Source organism: Oncorhynchus mykiss, chromosome 13 (assembly GCF_013265735.2).
Source record: "Oncorhynchus mykiss isolate Arlee chromosome 13, USDA_OmykA_1.1, whole genome shotgun sequence".
Lineage (NCBI taxonomy): Eukaryota > Metazoa > Chordata > Actinopteri > Salmoniformes > Salmonidae > Oncorhynchus > Oncorhynchus mykiss.
This window is the reverse complement of record NC_048577.1, coordinates 5,300,939-5,316,012: the sequence shown is the minus strand read 5'-3', so window position 1 is coordinate 5,316,012 and position 15,074 is coordinate 5,300,939. Positions and strand designations below refer to the sequence as shown.

Below are 15,074 nucleotides of genomic sequence, written 5' to 3'. Positions count from 1 at the left end.
CACTCTGCCTAGAGAGGGTGTGAAAACACCTATCCCCTATATACAGCATGTCCACCCACTCTGCCTAGAGAGGGTGTGAAAACACCTATCCCCTATATACAGCATGTCCAGCCACTCTGCCTAGAGAGTGTGTGAAAACACCTATCCCCTATATACAGCATGTCCACCCACTCTGCCTAGAGAGGGTGTGAAAACACCTATCCCCTATATACAGCATGTCCACCCACTCTGCCTAGAGAGGGTGTGAAAACACCTATCCCCTATATACAGCATGTCCACCCACTCTGCCTAGAGAGGGTGTGAAAACACCTATCCCCTATATACAGCATGTCCACCCACTCTGCCTAGAGAGGGTGTGAAAACACCTATCCCCTATATACAGCATGTCCACCCACTCTGCCTAGAGACTGTGTGAAAACACCTATCCCCTATATACAGCATGTCCACCCACTCTGCCTAGAGAGGGTGTGAAAACACCTATCCCCTATATACAGCATGTCCACCCACTCTGCCTAGAGACTGTGTGAAAACACCTATCCCCTATATACAGCGTGTCCAGCCACTCTGCCTAGAGAGGGTGTGAAAACACCTATCCCCTATATACAGCATGTCCACCCACTCTGCCTAGAGAGGGTGTGAAAACACCCGTTGTTATTGAAATTTCACTTCCTTACAGAAAAAAAAACACAATTTTTACCAAGACAAATATAATTCTTCATGTCCTGAATCGTTCAGTGGTGTCTTTCTCTAACACATCGTTATATCTAAGAAGCTGGATGTTGTAACTTAATACATCCCATAATGAGCACTGAGCTCTGTTGACGTAGCGGTGCCGATTTCTCCTAGTGACTTTAGAGGATTTTACATGTTGTGGTGGTCGTTTCTGCGGGTCGCAAAAAGCTAAGTCTGAAAACAAAAAGCTAAGTCTGAAAACAAAAAGCTAAGCCTGAAAACAAAAAGCTAAGTCTGAAAACAAAAAGCTAAGCCTGAAAACAAAAAGCTAAGTCTGAAAACAAAAAGCTAAGCCTGAAAACAAAAAGCTAAGTCTGAAAACAAAAAGCTAAGCCTGAAAATAAAAAGCTAAGTCTGAAAATAAAAAGCTAAGCCTGAAAATAAAAAGCTAAGTCTGAAAACAAAAAGCTAAGCCTGAAAATAAAAAGCTAAGTCTGAAAACAAAAAGCTAAGCCTGAAAATAAAAAGCTAAGTCTGAAAACAAAAAGCTAAGCCTGAAAATAAAAAGCTAAGTCTGAAAACAAAAAGCTAAGCCTGAAAATAAAAAGCTAAGTCTGAAAACAAAAAGCTAAGCCTGAAAATAAAAAGCTAAGTCTGAAAACAAAAAGCTTAGTGCTCCTTTGACATTTCACAGAGATATTCCTGTTTTTTTTTTGTGAGAAATCTCACGTTAATATCAAAAGCGTATACAAAACGTAATTTGAAAATACTACACGTCATGTCTCTAAATCAATATGTATCTGACCTCGATATTGTTTTATGTCCTGTGGGTTCAAGAAGAAAGATGACGTGGTTCAACGGTGAACCGGTCAGTTCGTCTTAATTCTTAATTCTTAATGCCATTTTGGACACACATACAATGTCTAACTGAGGCTGCGTCCTGTGTTGTCCCTACAGAGACAAGCTCCTAGCTCTTTCTGTCTCACACAGGAAGCCAAATTCTGATGTTTACACAGGAAGCCCAATTCTGATGTTTACACAGGAAGCTCAATTCTGATGTTTAAACAGGCAGCACAATTCTGATCTTTACACAGGAAGCTCAATTCTGATGTTTACACAGGAAGCTCAATTCTGATGTTTAAACAGGCAGCACAATTCTGATCTTTACACAGGAAGCTCAATTCTGATGTTTACACAGGAAGCTCAATTCTGATGTTTAAACAGGCAGCACAATTCTGATCTATACACAGGAAGCCCAATTCTGATGTTTAAACAGGCAGCACAATTCTGATCTTCACACAGGCAGACCAATTCTGATATTTTGACCAATTATTGTCAACATATCTCATTTGATTGTTAAGGATGAATCAGGGTGTGTCCCAAATGGCATCCTATTTCCTACATAGTGCACTACTGCAACTATGGGAACTCGTCAAAAATAGTGCACTATATAGGGTTCCATTTGAGAGGCACATCAGAGTGATGATGCTGGCTGTGTGGAACTGAGAGAATGGACATTCAGAGTGATGATGCTGGCTGTGTGGAACTGAGAGAATGGACGTTCAGAGTGATGATGCTGGCTGTGTGGAACTGAGAAAATGGACATTCAGAGTGATGATGCTGGCTGTGTGGAACAGAGAGAATGGACGTTCAGAGTGATGATGCTGGCTGTGTGGAACAGAGAGAATGGACGTTCAGAGTGATGATGCTGGCTGTGTGGAACAGAGAGAATGGACGTTCAGAGTGATGATGCTGGCTGTGTGGAACTGAGAGAATGGACATTCAGAGCTGTTTTAGTGTCTCTGTGCTTAGGAGTCTTTGGTCGTGACAGTCTATTGATTTTGCAGGGCATTCTTTGCCCCCCCCCGTCTTTGTTAAAGGTAGACTCAGCCAGATTGCAACGAGCAGCATCGCAGATATTAAGATGAGCTAAATGCAAGACTTTGCTCTCACAGAGGTGCACTTCTCGCTCCGACGACGTGGTAGCCATGGGAACCACGACAGCAGAGAGGCGATGCCTCTTAGTTGTGGTGGAAATTGAGCGGATAGTGTGTCTACTTGGTGCATCTCTCTGAGTCTACCTTCAAGGTGTAGTGTACCTTTGGGTTCCTGTTGTGGAAGTGTTCTTCCTCGGTGGTGTAGAGCTCCGCAGGGGAGCCGGGTCTCTCTGGGGTGAGGACGCCTCGTAACACGGCACACACCAACGACCGACACACTGACGCAGCCTCTCTCTGCTGCAGCTCCCTCTACACACACACACACACACACACACACACACACACACACACACACAGAAACACATGAATACACAAACAAACACAATTATGCTTAATACAACTGTGAAGTTACACACCCTCCCTCCCTCCCCACACCCTCTCTCTCTCCCCACACCCTCCCTCCTCACATACTCCCTCCCTCTCTCCCCACACCCTCCCTCCTCACATCCTCCCTCCCCCTCTCCCCACACCCTCCCTCCCTCCTCACACCCTCCCCACACCCTCCCTCCCTCCCCACACCCTCCCTCCCTCCCCACACCCTCCCTCCTTACATCCTCCCTCCTTCCTCACACCCTCCCTCCCTCCTCACATCCTCCCTCCCTCCAGAACACACTCCCTCCCTCCTCACACCCTCCCTCCCTCCTCCCACCCTCCCTCCCTCCCCACATCCTCCCTCCCCACTCCCTCCCTTCCTCCCCACACTCCCTCCCTCCTCACACCCTCCCTCCCTCCTCACACCCTCCCTCCCTCCCTCCTCACACCCTCCCTCCCTCCTCACACCCTCCCTCCCTCCTCACATCCTCCCTCCCTCCCCACACCCTCCCTCCTCACATCCTCCCTCCCCACACCCTCCCTACTCACATCCTCCCTCCCTCCTTCCTCACACCCTCCCTCCCTCCTCACATCCTCCCTCCCTCCCCACACACTCCCTCCCTCCTCACACCCTCCCTCCCTCCTCACACCCTCCCTCCCTCCCTCCTCACACCCTCCCTCCCTCCTTACATCCTCCCTCCTTCCTCACACCCTCCCTCCCTCCTCACATCCTCCCTCCCTCCCCACACACTCCCTCCCTCCTCACACCCTCCCTCCCTCCTCCCACCCTCCCTCCCTCCCCACATCCTCCCTCCCCACTCCCTCCCTTCCTCCCCACACACTCCCTCCCTCCTCACACCCTCCCTCCCTCCTCACACCCTCCCTCCCTCCCTCCTCACACCCTCCCTCCCTCCTCACACCCTCCCTCCCTCCTCACATCCTCCCTCCCTCCCCACACCCTCCCTCCTCACATCCTCCCTCCCCACACCCTCCCTACTCACATCCTCCCTCCCTCCCTCCTCACACTCTCCCTCCCCACACACTCCCTCCCTCCTCACACCCTCTCTCCCTCCTCACACTCTCCCTCCCTCCTCACACTCTCCCTCCCTCCACACTCCCTCCCTCCTTCCTCACATCCTCGCTCCCTCTCTCCCCACACCCTCCCTCCTCACATCCTCCCTCCCTCCTCACATCCTCCCTCCCTCCTCACATCCTCCCTCACTCCCTCCCCACACACTCCCTCCCTCCCCACACACTCCCTCCCTCCTCACATCTTCCCTCCCTCCTCACACACTCCCTCCTCACATCCTCCCTCCTCACATCCTCCCTCCCTCCTCACATCCTCCCTCCCTCACACCCTCCCTCCCTCCTCACATCCTCCCTCCCTCACACCCTCCCCCCCTCCTCACATCCTCCCTCGCTCTTCACATCCTCCCTCCCTCCTCACACCATCCCTTCTACCCTCCTTGCACTCTCCTCACATCCTCCCTCCCTCCTCACACTCTCCCTCCCTCCCCACACACTCCCTCCCTCCCCACACACTCCCTCCCTCCTCACATCTTCCCTCCCTCCTCACACACTCCCACCTCACATCCTCCCTCCCTCACACCCTCCCCCCCTCCTCACATCCTCCCTCGCTCTTCACATCCTCCCTCCTCACACCATCCCTCCTACCCTCCTCACACTCTCTCTCCCTCCTCCCTCCCTCCTCACATCCTCCCTCCCTCCTCACATCCTCTCTCCTCACACCCTCCGTCCCCACTCACACACTCCCTCCTCACATCCTCCCTCCTCACATCCTCCCTCCCTCCTCACATCCTCCCTCCCTCACACCCTCCCTCCCTCCTCACATCCTCCCTCCCTCACACCCTCCCCCCTCCTCACATCCTCCCTCGCTCTTCACATCCTCCCTCCCTCCTCACACCATCCCTTCTACCCTCCTTGCACTCTCCTCACATCCTCCCTCCCTCCTCACACTCTCCCTCCCTCCCCACACACTCCCTCCCTCCCCACACACTCCCTCCATCCTCACATCTTCCCTCCCTCCTCACACACTCCCACCTCACATCCTCCCTCCTCACATCCTCCCTCCCTCCTCACATCCTCCCTCCCTCACACCCTCCCTCCCTCCTCACATCCTCCCTCCCTCACACCCTCCCCCCCTCCTCACATCCTCCCTCGCTCTTCACATCCTCCCTCCTCACACCATCCCTCCTACCCTCCTCACACTCTCTCTCCCTCCTCCCTCCCTCCTCACATCCTCCCTCCCTCCTCACACCCTCCGTCCCCACTCCCTCCCTCCCTCCTCACACCCTCCCTCCCTCCTCACATCCTCCCTCCCTCCCTCCTCACCCACTCTCTCCCTCATCACACCCTCCCTCCCTCCTCACACCCTCCCTCCTCCCAGCCACCCTCCCTTCTCACACCCTCACTCCTTCCCTCCTCACACACAACCTCCCTCCCCCTACTCCCGCCCTCTCCCCCCCCTACACAGACCTCCAGGGCGTGTCTCTGGTCAGCGGTCTTGTCCTGGTAAAGAGCCACGCCCCTCAGTGTCACCTGGATGGAGGCTCCGCCCAGCAGGACAGGGTGTGTGTTGAGACGCCACACCTCTGTCCTGATGCCTGGGACCTCCGACTTAAATATAAACTCTACACGCTTGCTGTCACCTGGTAGAATCACACCTGGTACAGAGATAGATAGAGAGAGACAGAGAGAGATGGGGAGGGGAGAAGGAGAGAGAGAGAGATGGGGAGGGGAGAAGGAGAGAGACAGAGAGAGATGGGGAGGGGAGAAGGAGAGAGAGAGACGGGGAGGGGAGAAGGAGAGAGAGAGAGAGAGCGAGAGATGGGGAGGGGAGAAGGAGAGAGACAGAGAGAGATGGGGAGGGGAGAAGGAGAGAGAGATGGGGAGAGAGAGAGAGAGATGGGGGAGGGGAGAAGGAGAGAGAGATGGGGGAGGGGAGAAGGGGAGAGAGAGACAGAGAGAGATGGGGAGGGGAGGACAAAGGAGGACAAAGCAGGTTGTAATTATGACATGCATTGACGTAAATGCTGCCAGCTGTGTGAACAAAAACACAGAGTGTGTGTACGTACATGGTGTGTCTGCGCGTACATGTGCAGTGTGTGTGTGTGTGTGTGGAGGTGTTGAAGTAGAAGTGCTGTGTGTGTGTGTGTGTGTGTACCTGTGGAGGTGTTGAAGTAGAAGTGCTGTGTGTGTGTGTACCTGTGGAGGTGTTGAAGTAGAAGTGCTGTGTGTGTGTGTACCTGTGGAGGTGTTGAAGTAGAAGTGCTGTGTGTGTGTGTGTGTCCTGGCGTCAGGGAAGCTGTGTGGTACAGCCAGGCGCTGCCAGCTGTAGTAGACTGCTGTACTGCCCTCGTTCTGCACCTCCATGTCTGAACTGGCTCTCTCTCCTGACAGGGCTTCAAACGTTACCCTGGCGCTGATACCCACCTCCCCCTGGGAGGAGAGAGAGGGAGAGAGGGGGAGAGGGAGAGAGGGGGACAGGGAGAGAGAGAGAGAGAGAGACAGAGAGAGAGAAGAGGGTTGAGAGGAGGATGAAGAAGGAGATTGGTAAGGAGGAGGGAGAGAGAGAGGAGGGTTGAAAAGAGGATGAAGAAGGAGATTGGGAAGGAGGAGGGAGAGAGGGAAAAGAGGTTTTAGAGGAGGATGGAGAAGGAGATTGGGAAGGAGGCGGGAGAGAGAGAGAGAGGAGGATGAAGAAGGAGATTGGGAAGGAGGAGGGAGAGAGAGAGAAGAGGTTTTAGAGGAGGATGGAGAAGGAGATTGGGAAGGAGACGGGAGAGAGAGAGAGGATGAAGAAGGAGATTGGGAAGGAGGAGGGAGAGAGAGAGAGAAGAGGTTTTAGAGGAGGATGGAGAATGAGAGTGGGAAGGAGGAGGGAGAGAGAGAGAAGAGGTTTGAGAGGAGGATGAAGAAGGGGATTGGGAAGGAGGAGGGAAAGAGAGAGAGAGAGGAGGGTTGAGAGGAGGATGAAGACGGAGATTGGGGAGGAGGAGGGAGAGAGAGAGAAGAGGTTTTAGAGGAGGATGAAGAAGGAGATAAGGAGGGGGAGAGAGAGAGGAGGGTTGAGAGGAGGATGAAGAAAGAGATTGGGAATGAGGAGGGAGAGAGAGAAAAGAGGTTTTAGAGGAGGATGGAGAAGGAGATTGGGAAGGGGGAGGGAGACAGAGAGAAGAGGTTTTAGAGGAGGATGAAGAAAGAGATTGGGAAGGAGGAGGGAGAGAGAGAGAAGAGGTTTTAGAGGAGGATGGAGAAAGAGATTGGGAAGGAGGAGGGAGAGAGAGAGAAGAGGTTTTAGAGGAGGATGGAGAAGGAGAGTAGGAAGGAGGAGGGATAGAAAGAGAAGAGGTTTTAGAGGAGGATGGGGAAGGAGATTGGGAGGGAGGAGGGAGAGAGAGAGAAGAGGTTTTAGAGGAGGATGGAGAAGGATATTGGGAAGGAGGAGGGAGAGAGAGAGAGAGAGAGGAGGGTTGTGAGGATGAAGAAGGAGATTGGGAATGAGGAGGGAGAGAGAGAGGAGGGTTGAGAGTAGGATGAAGAAGGAGATTGTGAGGGAGGAGGGAGAGAAGAGGTTTTAGAGGAAGATGAAGGAGATTGGGAGGGAGGAGGGAGAGAGAAAGGAGCTTTTAGAGGGGGATGAAGAAGGATATTGGGAGGGAGGAGGGAGAGAGAAAGGAGGTTTTAGAGGAGGATGAAGAAGCAGATTGGGAGGGAGGAGGGAGAGAGAAAGGAGGTTTTAGAGGGGGATGAAGAAGGAGATTGGGAGGGAGGAGGGAGAGAGAAAGGAGGTTTTAGAGGAGGATGAAGAAGGAGATTGGGAGGGAGGAGGGAGAGAGAGAAGAGGTTTTAGAGGAGGATGAAGAAGGAGATTGGGAGGGAGGAGGGAGAGAGAGAGAAGAGGATTTAGAGTAGGATGAAGAAGGAGATGAGGAGGGAGAGAGAGAGAAGAGGATTTAGAGGAGGATGAAGAAGGAGATTGGGAGGGAGGAGGGAGAGAGAGAGAAGAGGTTTTAGAGGAGGACGGAGGGAGAGATAATATGCAGTCACCAAACAACAGACCATATGAACAAGAGTCTTATTATTCTACTGTCTATACGTGGTGGCTCCACAGGTTTAACAGTGTGTGTGTGTACCTCTATACGTGGTGGCTCCACAGGTTTAACAGTGTGTGTGTGTGTGTACCTCTATACGTGGTGGCTCCACAGGTTTAACAGTGTGTGTGTGTGTACCTCTATACGTGGTGGCTCCACAGGTTTAACAGTGTGTGTGTGTGTACCTCTATACGTGGTGGCTCCACAGGTTTAACAGTGTGTGTGTGTGTGTACCTCTATACGTGGTGGCTCCACAGGTTTAACAGTGTGTGTGTGTGTACCTCTATACGTGGTGGCTCCACAGGTTTAACAGTGTGTGTGTGTGTACCTCTATATGTGGTGGCTCCACAGGTTTAACAGTGTGTGTGTGTGTACCTCTATACGTGGTGGCTCCACAGGTTTAACAGTGTGTGTGTGTGTACCTCTATATGTGGTGGCTCCACAGGTTTAACAGTGTGTGTGTGTGTACCTCTATACGTGGTGGCTCCACAGGTTTAACAGTGTGTGTGTGTACCTCTATATGTGGTGGCTCCACAGGTTTAACAGTGTGTGTGTGTGTACCTCTATACGTGGTGGCTCCACAGGTTTAACAGTGTGTGTGTGTACCTCTATACGTGGTGGCTCCACAGGTTTAACAGTGTGTGTGTGTGTACCTCTATACGTGGTGGCTCCACAGGTTTAACAGTGTGTGTGTGTGTACCTTGTGAGAGGTGGAGTTGCCTGTCCAGCGGGCGGGCTGCCCACAGAACCTCAGGGCAGGCACCAGCACCGCGTCCAGCATGACATCGTCAAACTGCGACAGGGGGTCACTGGGAACAGACAGAGGGACAGGTCATGTCTCAAATGGCATCCTATTGCTTCTATAGTGCCTTACTTTTGAACAGAGGCCCCTATGGGCCCTACATAGTGAATAAGGTGCCCTCTGGCTCTGGTCAAAAGTGTTGCACTATATAGGGCATAGTGTTCCATTTGGGATTCAGTCACTATCGGCCAATGGACCAACATGAGAATATATATATTTGTAAACTTTTAAAAACGTATTTTTACTTATTTTATTTTATTTAACCTTTATTTAACTAGGCAGGTCAGTTAAGAACAAATTCTTATTTACAATGACGGCCTACCGGGGAACAGTGGGTTAACTGCCTCAGGGGCAGAACGATTTTTACCTTGTCAGCTCAGGGATTTGATCCAGGAACCTTTCGGTTACTGGCCCAGCGCTCTAACCACTAGGCTACCTGCCGCCCCCAGAATCAATAGACACGGTCACTATCGGCAACGCTACAATGGACCAACATGAGGATATCATCAGAATGAATACACACGGTCACTATCGGCAACGCTACAATGGACCAACATGAGGATATCATCAGAATGAATACACACGGTCACTATCGGCAACGCTACAATGGACCAACATGAGGATATCATCAGAATGAATACACACGGTCACTATCGGCAACGCTACAATGGACCAGCATGAGGATATCATCACATTCAATGAGCCACTAGATAAACTGGTTGTTAGTGAATTAGGATGGGGGGGGGTATTTCTTACTGGTTTTCCTTCTGCTCCACCTCCCTAAGCTCCTCCCTCTCCTCCTCCTCCAATAGGGGGCTCTGCTTCACAGTGACAGAGGTGAAGGGCTGGCCTGAGCCAATCACCTCCAAGCCATCTATCTCCTAGAGAGGGGGGAAGAAGACAGTATAGTGAGAGACTGGGAGAGGGAGAGAGAGAGAATAGGGTCCTGTGGCTCTAGTCAATAGTAGTGCACTGTGTAGGGAATAGGGTCCATTTGGGATGCATGCTATAACTAGGGAACAAACCAGACAGTAATTGTTCACTGAAATATGGCTGAACAGAATATCAGAGTATCAAGGTGACAGGTAACAACATAACAGGAACAGAGTATCAGGGTATCAAGGTGACAGGTAACAACATAACAGTCTCTGTTTCTACCCACTGTGTTCAGCAGTCTCAATATGTAGTCTCTACCACTGTCTTCATCTCATCATGTAGTCTCTGTTTCTACCCACTGTCTTCGTCTCATCATGTAATCTCTGTTTCTACCCACTGTCTTCGTCTCATCATGTAGTCTCTGTTTCTACCCACTGTATTCATCTCATCATGTAGTCTCTGTTTCTACCCACTGTCTTCGTCTCATCATGTAATCTCTGTTTCTACCCACTGTCTTCGTCTCAATATGTAGTCTCTGTTTCTACCCACTGTCTTCATCTCATCATGTAATCTCTGTTTCTACCCACTGTCTTCGTCTCATCATGTAATCTCTGTTTCTACCCACTGTCTTCGTCTCAATATGTAGTATCTGTTTCTATCCACTGTGTTCAGCAGTCTCAATATGTAGTATCTGTTTCTACCCACTGTGTTCAGCAGTCTCAATATGTAGTCTCTGTTTCTACCCACTGTGTTCATCTCATCATGTAGTCTCTGTTTCTACCCACTGTCTTCGTCTCAATATGTAGTATCTGTTTCTACCCACTGTGTTCATCTCATCATGTAATCTCTGTTTCTACCCACTGTCTTCGTCTCAATATGTAGTATCTGTTTCTACCCACTGTGTTCATCTCATCATGTAATCTCTGTTTCTACCCACTGTCTTCGTCTCAATATGTAGTATCTGTTTCTACCCACTGTGTTCATCTCATCATGTAATCTCTGTTTCTACCCACTGTCTTCGTCTCAATATGTAGTATCTGTTTCTATCCACTGTGTTCAGCAGTCTCAATATGTAGTATCTGTTTCTACCCACTGTGTTCAGCAGTCTCAATATGTAGTCTCTGTTTCTACCCACTGTGTTCATCTCATCATGTAGTCTCTGTTTCTACCCACTGTCTTCATCTCATCATGTAGTCTCTGTTTCTACCCACTGTCTTCATCTCATCATGTAGTCTCTGTTTCTACCCACTGTCTTCATCTCATCATGTAATCTCTGTTTCTACCCACTGTCTTCGTCTCAATATGTAGTCTCTGTTTCTACCCACTGTCTTCATCTCATCATGTAGTCTCTGTTTCTACCCACTGTGTTCATCTCATCATGTAGTATCTGTTTCTATCCACTGTGTTCAGCAGTCTCAATATGTAGTCTCTGTTTCTACCCACTGTCTTCATCTCATCATGTAGTCTCTGTTTCTACCCACCGTCTTCATCTCATCATGTAGTCTCTGTTTCTACCCACTGTCTTCGTCTCATCATGTAGTCTCTGTTTCTACCCACTGTGTTCAGCAGTCTCAATATGTAGTCTCTGTTTCTACCCACTGTCTTCATCTCAATATGTAGTCTCTGTTTCTTTCTGACCATTTCTCTCTCTCTCTCTCAATCTGTTCTCAGCTCTCTCTCTCTCTCTCTCAATCTGTTCTCAGCTCTTTCTCTCTCTCTCTCTCAATCTCTTCTCAGCTCTCTCTCTGTCTCTCTGTCTCTCTCTCTGTCTCTGTCTCTCTGTCTCTCGCTCTCTCTGTCTCTCTCTCTCTCTGTCTCTGTCTCTCTCTCTCTCTGTCTCTCTCTCTCTGTCTCTGTCTCTCTGTCTCTCGCTCTCTCTGTCTCTCTCTATCTCTCCGTCTCTCTCTCTCTCGTTCTCTGTCTCTCAATCATCTATCTGACAGCACATTCTGTCTTTGTCTGTTTCTCTGGACACATCAAACTCCCAGTCAGACCACACTGACATCCACACACGTCAATGAACGCAAACACACATACAAACACACATACACACACCACCACCCGACCAGAATATACAGGTTCCTTACAACACTGCCTTACACCATTCTTATTATTAATGAGTGTGTGTGTGTGTGTGTGTGTGTGTGTGTGTGTGTGTGTGTGTGTGTGTGTGTGTGTGTGTGTATGTTTGTGTGTGTGAATTAACTCCCCCATAATAAGTGCCTGTTACTTAAACGAAAAAAAGACCCAATAGTGATGTTTATGGGGCATATAGGAGTGCCAAGAAAGAAGCTCGTCTAAGGTAATGAATGTTTTATATTTTATTTCTGCGTTTTGGGTAGCGCCGTCTATCGCAAAATCTGTTGTTTACGTGTCGAGCTGGCATTTTGGGGGGTGCATGCTATCAGATAATAGCTTCTGATGCTTTCGCCGAAAAGCATTTTAAAAATCTGACTTGCTGGCTAGGTTCACAACGAGTGTAGCTTTAATTTAATACCCTGCTTGTGAATTTTGATCAAGGTTTGAGTTTTAACGAGTACATTTAGCATTTAGCGTAGCGCATTTGCATTTCCAGGTGCCTACTTGGGACATGTGCGTCTCAAGTAGATTCAAGAAGTTAAGCTGCTAATCAGGTCTAATTGACAATTAGTATGCACAGAGGGTGAGGAGAGGCACAGCTGTGGGTGTCTGTTGTATGTATGTGTGTTACGTGTGCTAGTGTGTGTTTCTGGACCAGTGTGTGTGTGTCTGACGGTGCCCCAGGTCTCTCTCAGTGACAGGGTTATTGTTACGTTGTAGAACAGTAGAACAGGACTGTCTCAGTGACAGGGTTATTGTTATGTTGTAGAACAGGACTGTCTCAGTGACAGGGTTATTGTTATGTTGTAGAACAGTAAAACAGGACTGTCTCAGTGACAGGGTTATTGTTACGTTGTAGAACAGTAAAACAGGACTGTCTCAGTGACAGGGTTATTGTTACGTTGTAGAACAGTAAAACAGGACTGTCTCAGTGACAGGGTTATTGTTACGTTGTAGAACAGTAAAACAGGACTGTCTCAGTGACAGGGTTATTGTTACGTTGTAGAACAGTAGAACAGGACTGTCTCAGTGACAGGGTTATTGTTACGTTGTAGAACAGTAAAACAGGACTGTCTCAGTGACAGGGTTATTGTTACGTTGTAGAACAGTAAAACAGGACTGTCTCAGTGACAGGGTTATTGTTACGTTGTAGAACAGTAAAACAGGACTGTCTCAGTGACAGGGTTATTGTTACGTTGTAGAACAGTAAAACAGGACTGTCTCAGTGACAGGGTTATTGTTATGTTGTAGAACAGTAAAACAGGACTGTCTCAGTGACAGGGTTATTGTTACGTTGTAGAACAGGACTGTCTCAGTGACAGGGTTATTGTTATGTTGTAGAACAGTAGAACAGGACTGTCTCAGTGACAGGGTTATTGTTATGTTGTAGAACAGTAGAACAGGACTGTCTCAGTAACAGGGTTATTGTTACGTTGTAGAACAGGACTGTCTCAGTGACAGGGTTATTGTTACGTTGTAGAACAGTAGAACAGGACTGTCTCAGTGACAGGGTTATTGTTATGTTGTAGAACAGGACTGTCTCAGTGACAGGGTTATTGTTATGTTGTAGAACAGTAGAACAGGACTGTCTCAGTGATAGGGTTATTGTTACGTTGTAGAACAGTAAAACAGGACTGTCTCAGTGACAGGGTTATTGTTACGTTGTAGAACAGTAAAACAGGACTGTCTCAGTGACAGGGTTATTGTTACGTTGTAGAACAGGACTGTCTCAGTGATAGGGTTATTGTTATGTTGTAGAACAGTAAAACAGGACTGTCTCAGTGACAGGGTTATTGTTACGTTGTAGAACAGTAGAACAGGACTGTCTCAGTGACAGGGTTATTGTTACGTTGTAGAACAGGACTGTCTCAGTGATAGGGTTATTGTTACGTTGTAGAACAGTAAAACAGGACTGTCTCAGTGACAGGGTTATTGTTACGTTGTAGAACAGTAGAACAGGACTGTCTCAGTGACAGGGTTATTGTTACGTTGTAGAACAGTAAAACAGGACTGTCTCAGTGACAGGGTTATTGTTACGTTGTAGAACAGTAGAACAGGACTGTCTCAGTGACAGGGTTATTGTTACGTTGTAGAACAGTAAAACAGGACTGTCTCAGTGACAGGGTTATTGTTACGTTGTAGAACAGTAAAACAGGACTGTCTCAGTGACAGGGTTATTGTTACGTTGTAGAACAGTAGAACAGGACTGTCTCAGTGACAGGGTTATTGTTACGTTGTAGAACAGTAAAACAGGACTGTCTCAGTGACAGGGTTATTGTTACGTTGTAGAACAGTAAAACAGGACTGTCTCAGTGACAGGGTTATTGTTACGTTGTAGAACAGTAAAACAGGACTGTCTCAGTGACAGGGGTATTGTTACGTTGTAGAACAGGACTGTCTCAGTGACAGGGTTATTGTTACGTTGTAGAACAGGACTGTCTCAGTGATAGGGTTATTGTTACGTTGTAGAACAGTAGAACAGGACTGTCTCAGTGACAGGGTTATTGTTATGTTGTAGAACAGGACTGTCTCAGTGACAGGGTTATTGTTATTGTGTGTGTGTGTGTGTGTGTGTGTGTGTGTGTGTGTGTGTGTGTCTGTGTGTGTGTGTGTCTGTGTGTGTGTGTGTGTGTGTGTGTGTGTGTGTGTGTGTGTGTGTGTGTGTGTGTGTGTGTGTGTGTGTGTGTGGGTGTGTGTGTGTGTGTCATCTTCTGAATGTACAGGACATCCACATCAGACACACAGTGTGCCTCTCTCTCTGTTAACTGGCACACTGTCATTAAACTTATTCAGGACATCAAGAGTTAGGGCAGCTCACCCTGAGCGGGGAGGGAACAGGGACGGATGGGGGTTTGTGGAGGAGGTGGAGTGGTTAGAGTATGCTATTTAGTGGTGTGTAGGTGTTGGAAGGTCTTTGAAGTGGAAATAAATTAACACTATATTTATGGAGTGAGGTAGACAGTATTGTGGAGTGAGGTATAGAGTATTGTGGAGTGAGGTATAGAGTATTGTGGAGTGAGGTATAGAGTATTGTGGAGTGAGGTAGACAGTATTGTGGAGTGAGGTAGACAGTATTGTGGAGTGAGGTATAAAGTATTGTGGAGTGAGGTAGACAGTATTGTGGAGTGAGGTATAGAGTATTGTGGAGTGAGGTATAGAGTATTGTGGAGTGAGGTAGACAGTATTGTGGAGTGAGGTAGACAGTATTGTGGAGTGAGGTAG

At 48.7% G+C, this 15,074-nt stretch overlaps 1 protein-coding gene across 4 annotated transcripts in view; it reads right to left on the bottom strand.

Annotated features, from left to right (window-relative positions):
• The window catches only part of LOC110487506 (mycbp associated protein), a 50,757-nt gene that overhangs the window by 15,224 nt on the left and 20,459 nt on the right, over window positions 1-15,074 (bottom strand). For all 4 annotated transcript variants that reach the window (XM_036939941.1, XM_036939940.1, XM_036939942.1 and 1 more), the window contains 5 exons: window positions 9,654-9,778; window positions 8,796-8,904; window positions 6,248-6,440; window positions 5,478-5,665; window positions 2,772-2,918 (listed from right to left, as the gene is read on the bottom strand). In XM_036939941.1, the coding sequence (XP_036795836.1) occupies window positions 2,772-2,918; window positions 5,478-5,665; window positions 6,248-6,440; window positions 8,796-8,904; window positions 9,654-9,778 (762 nt within the window). The remainder of the gene's footprint in view (window positions 1-2,771; window positions 2,919-5,477; window positions 5,666-6,247; window positions 6,441-8,795; window positions 8,905-9,653; window positions 9,779-15,074) is intronic.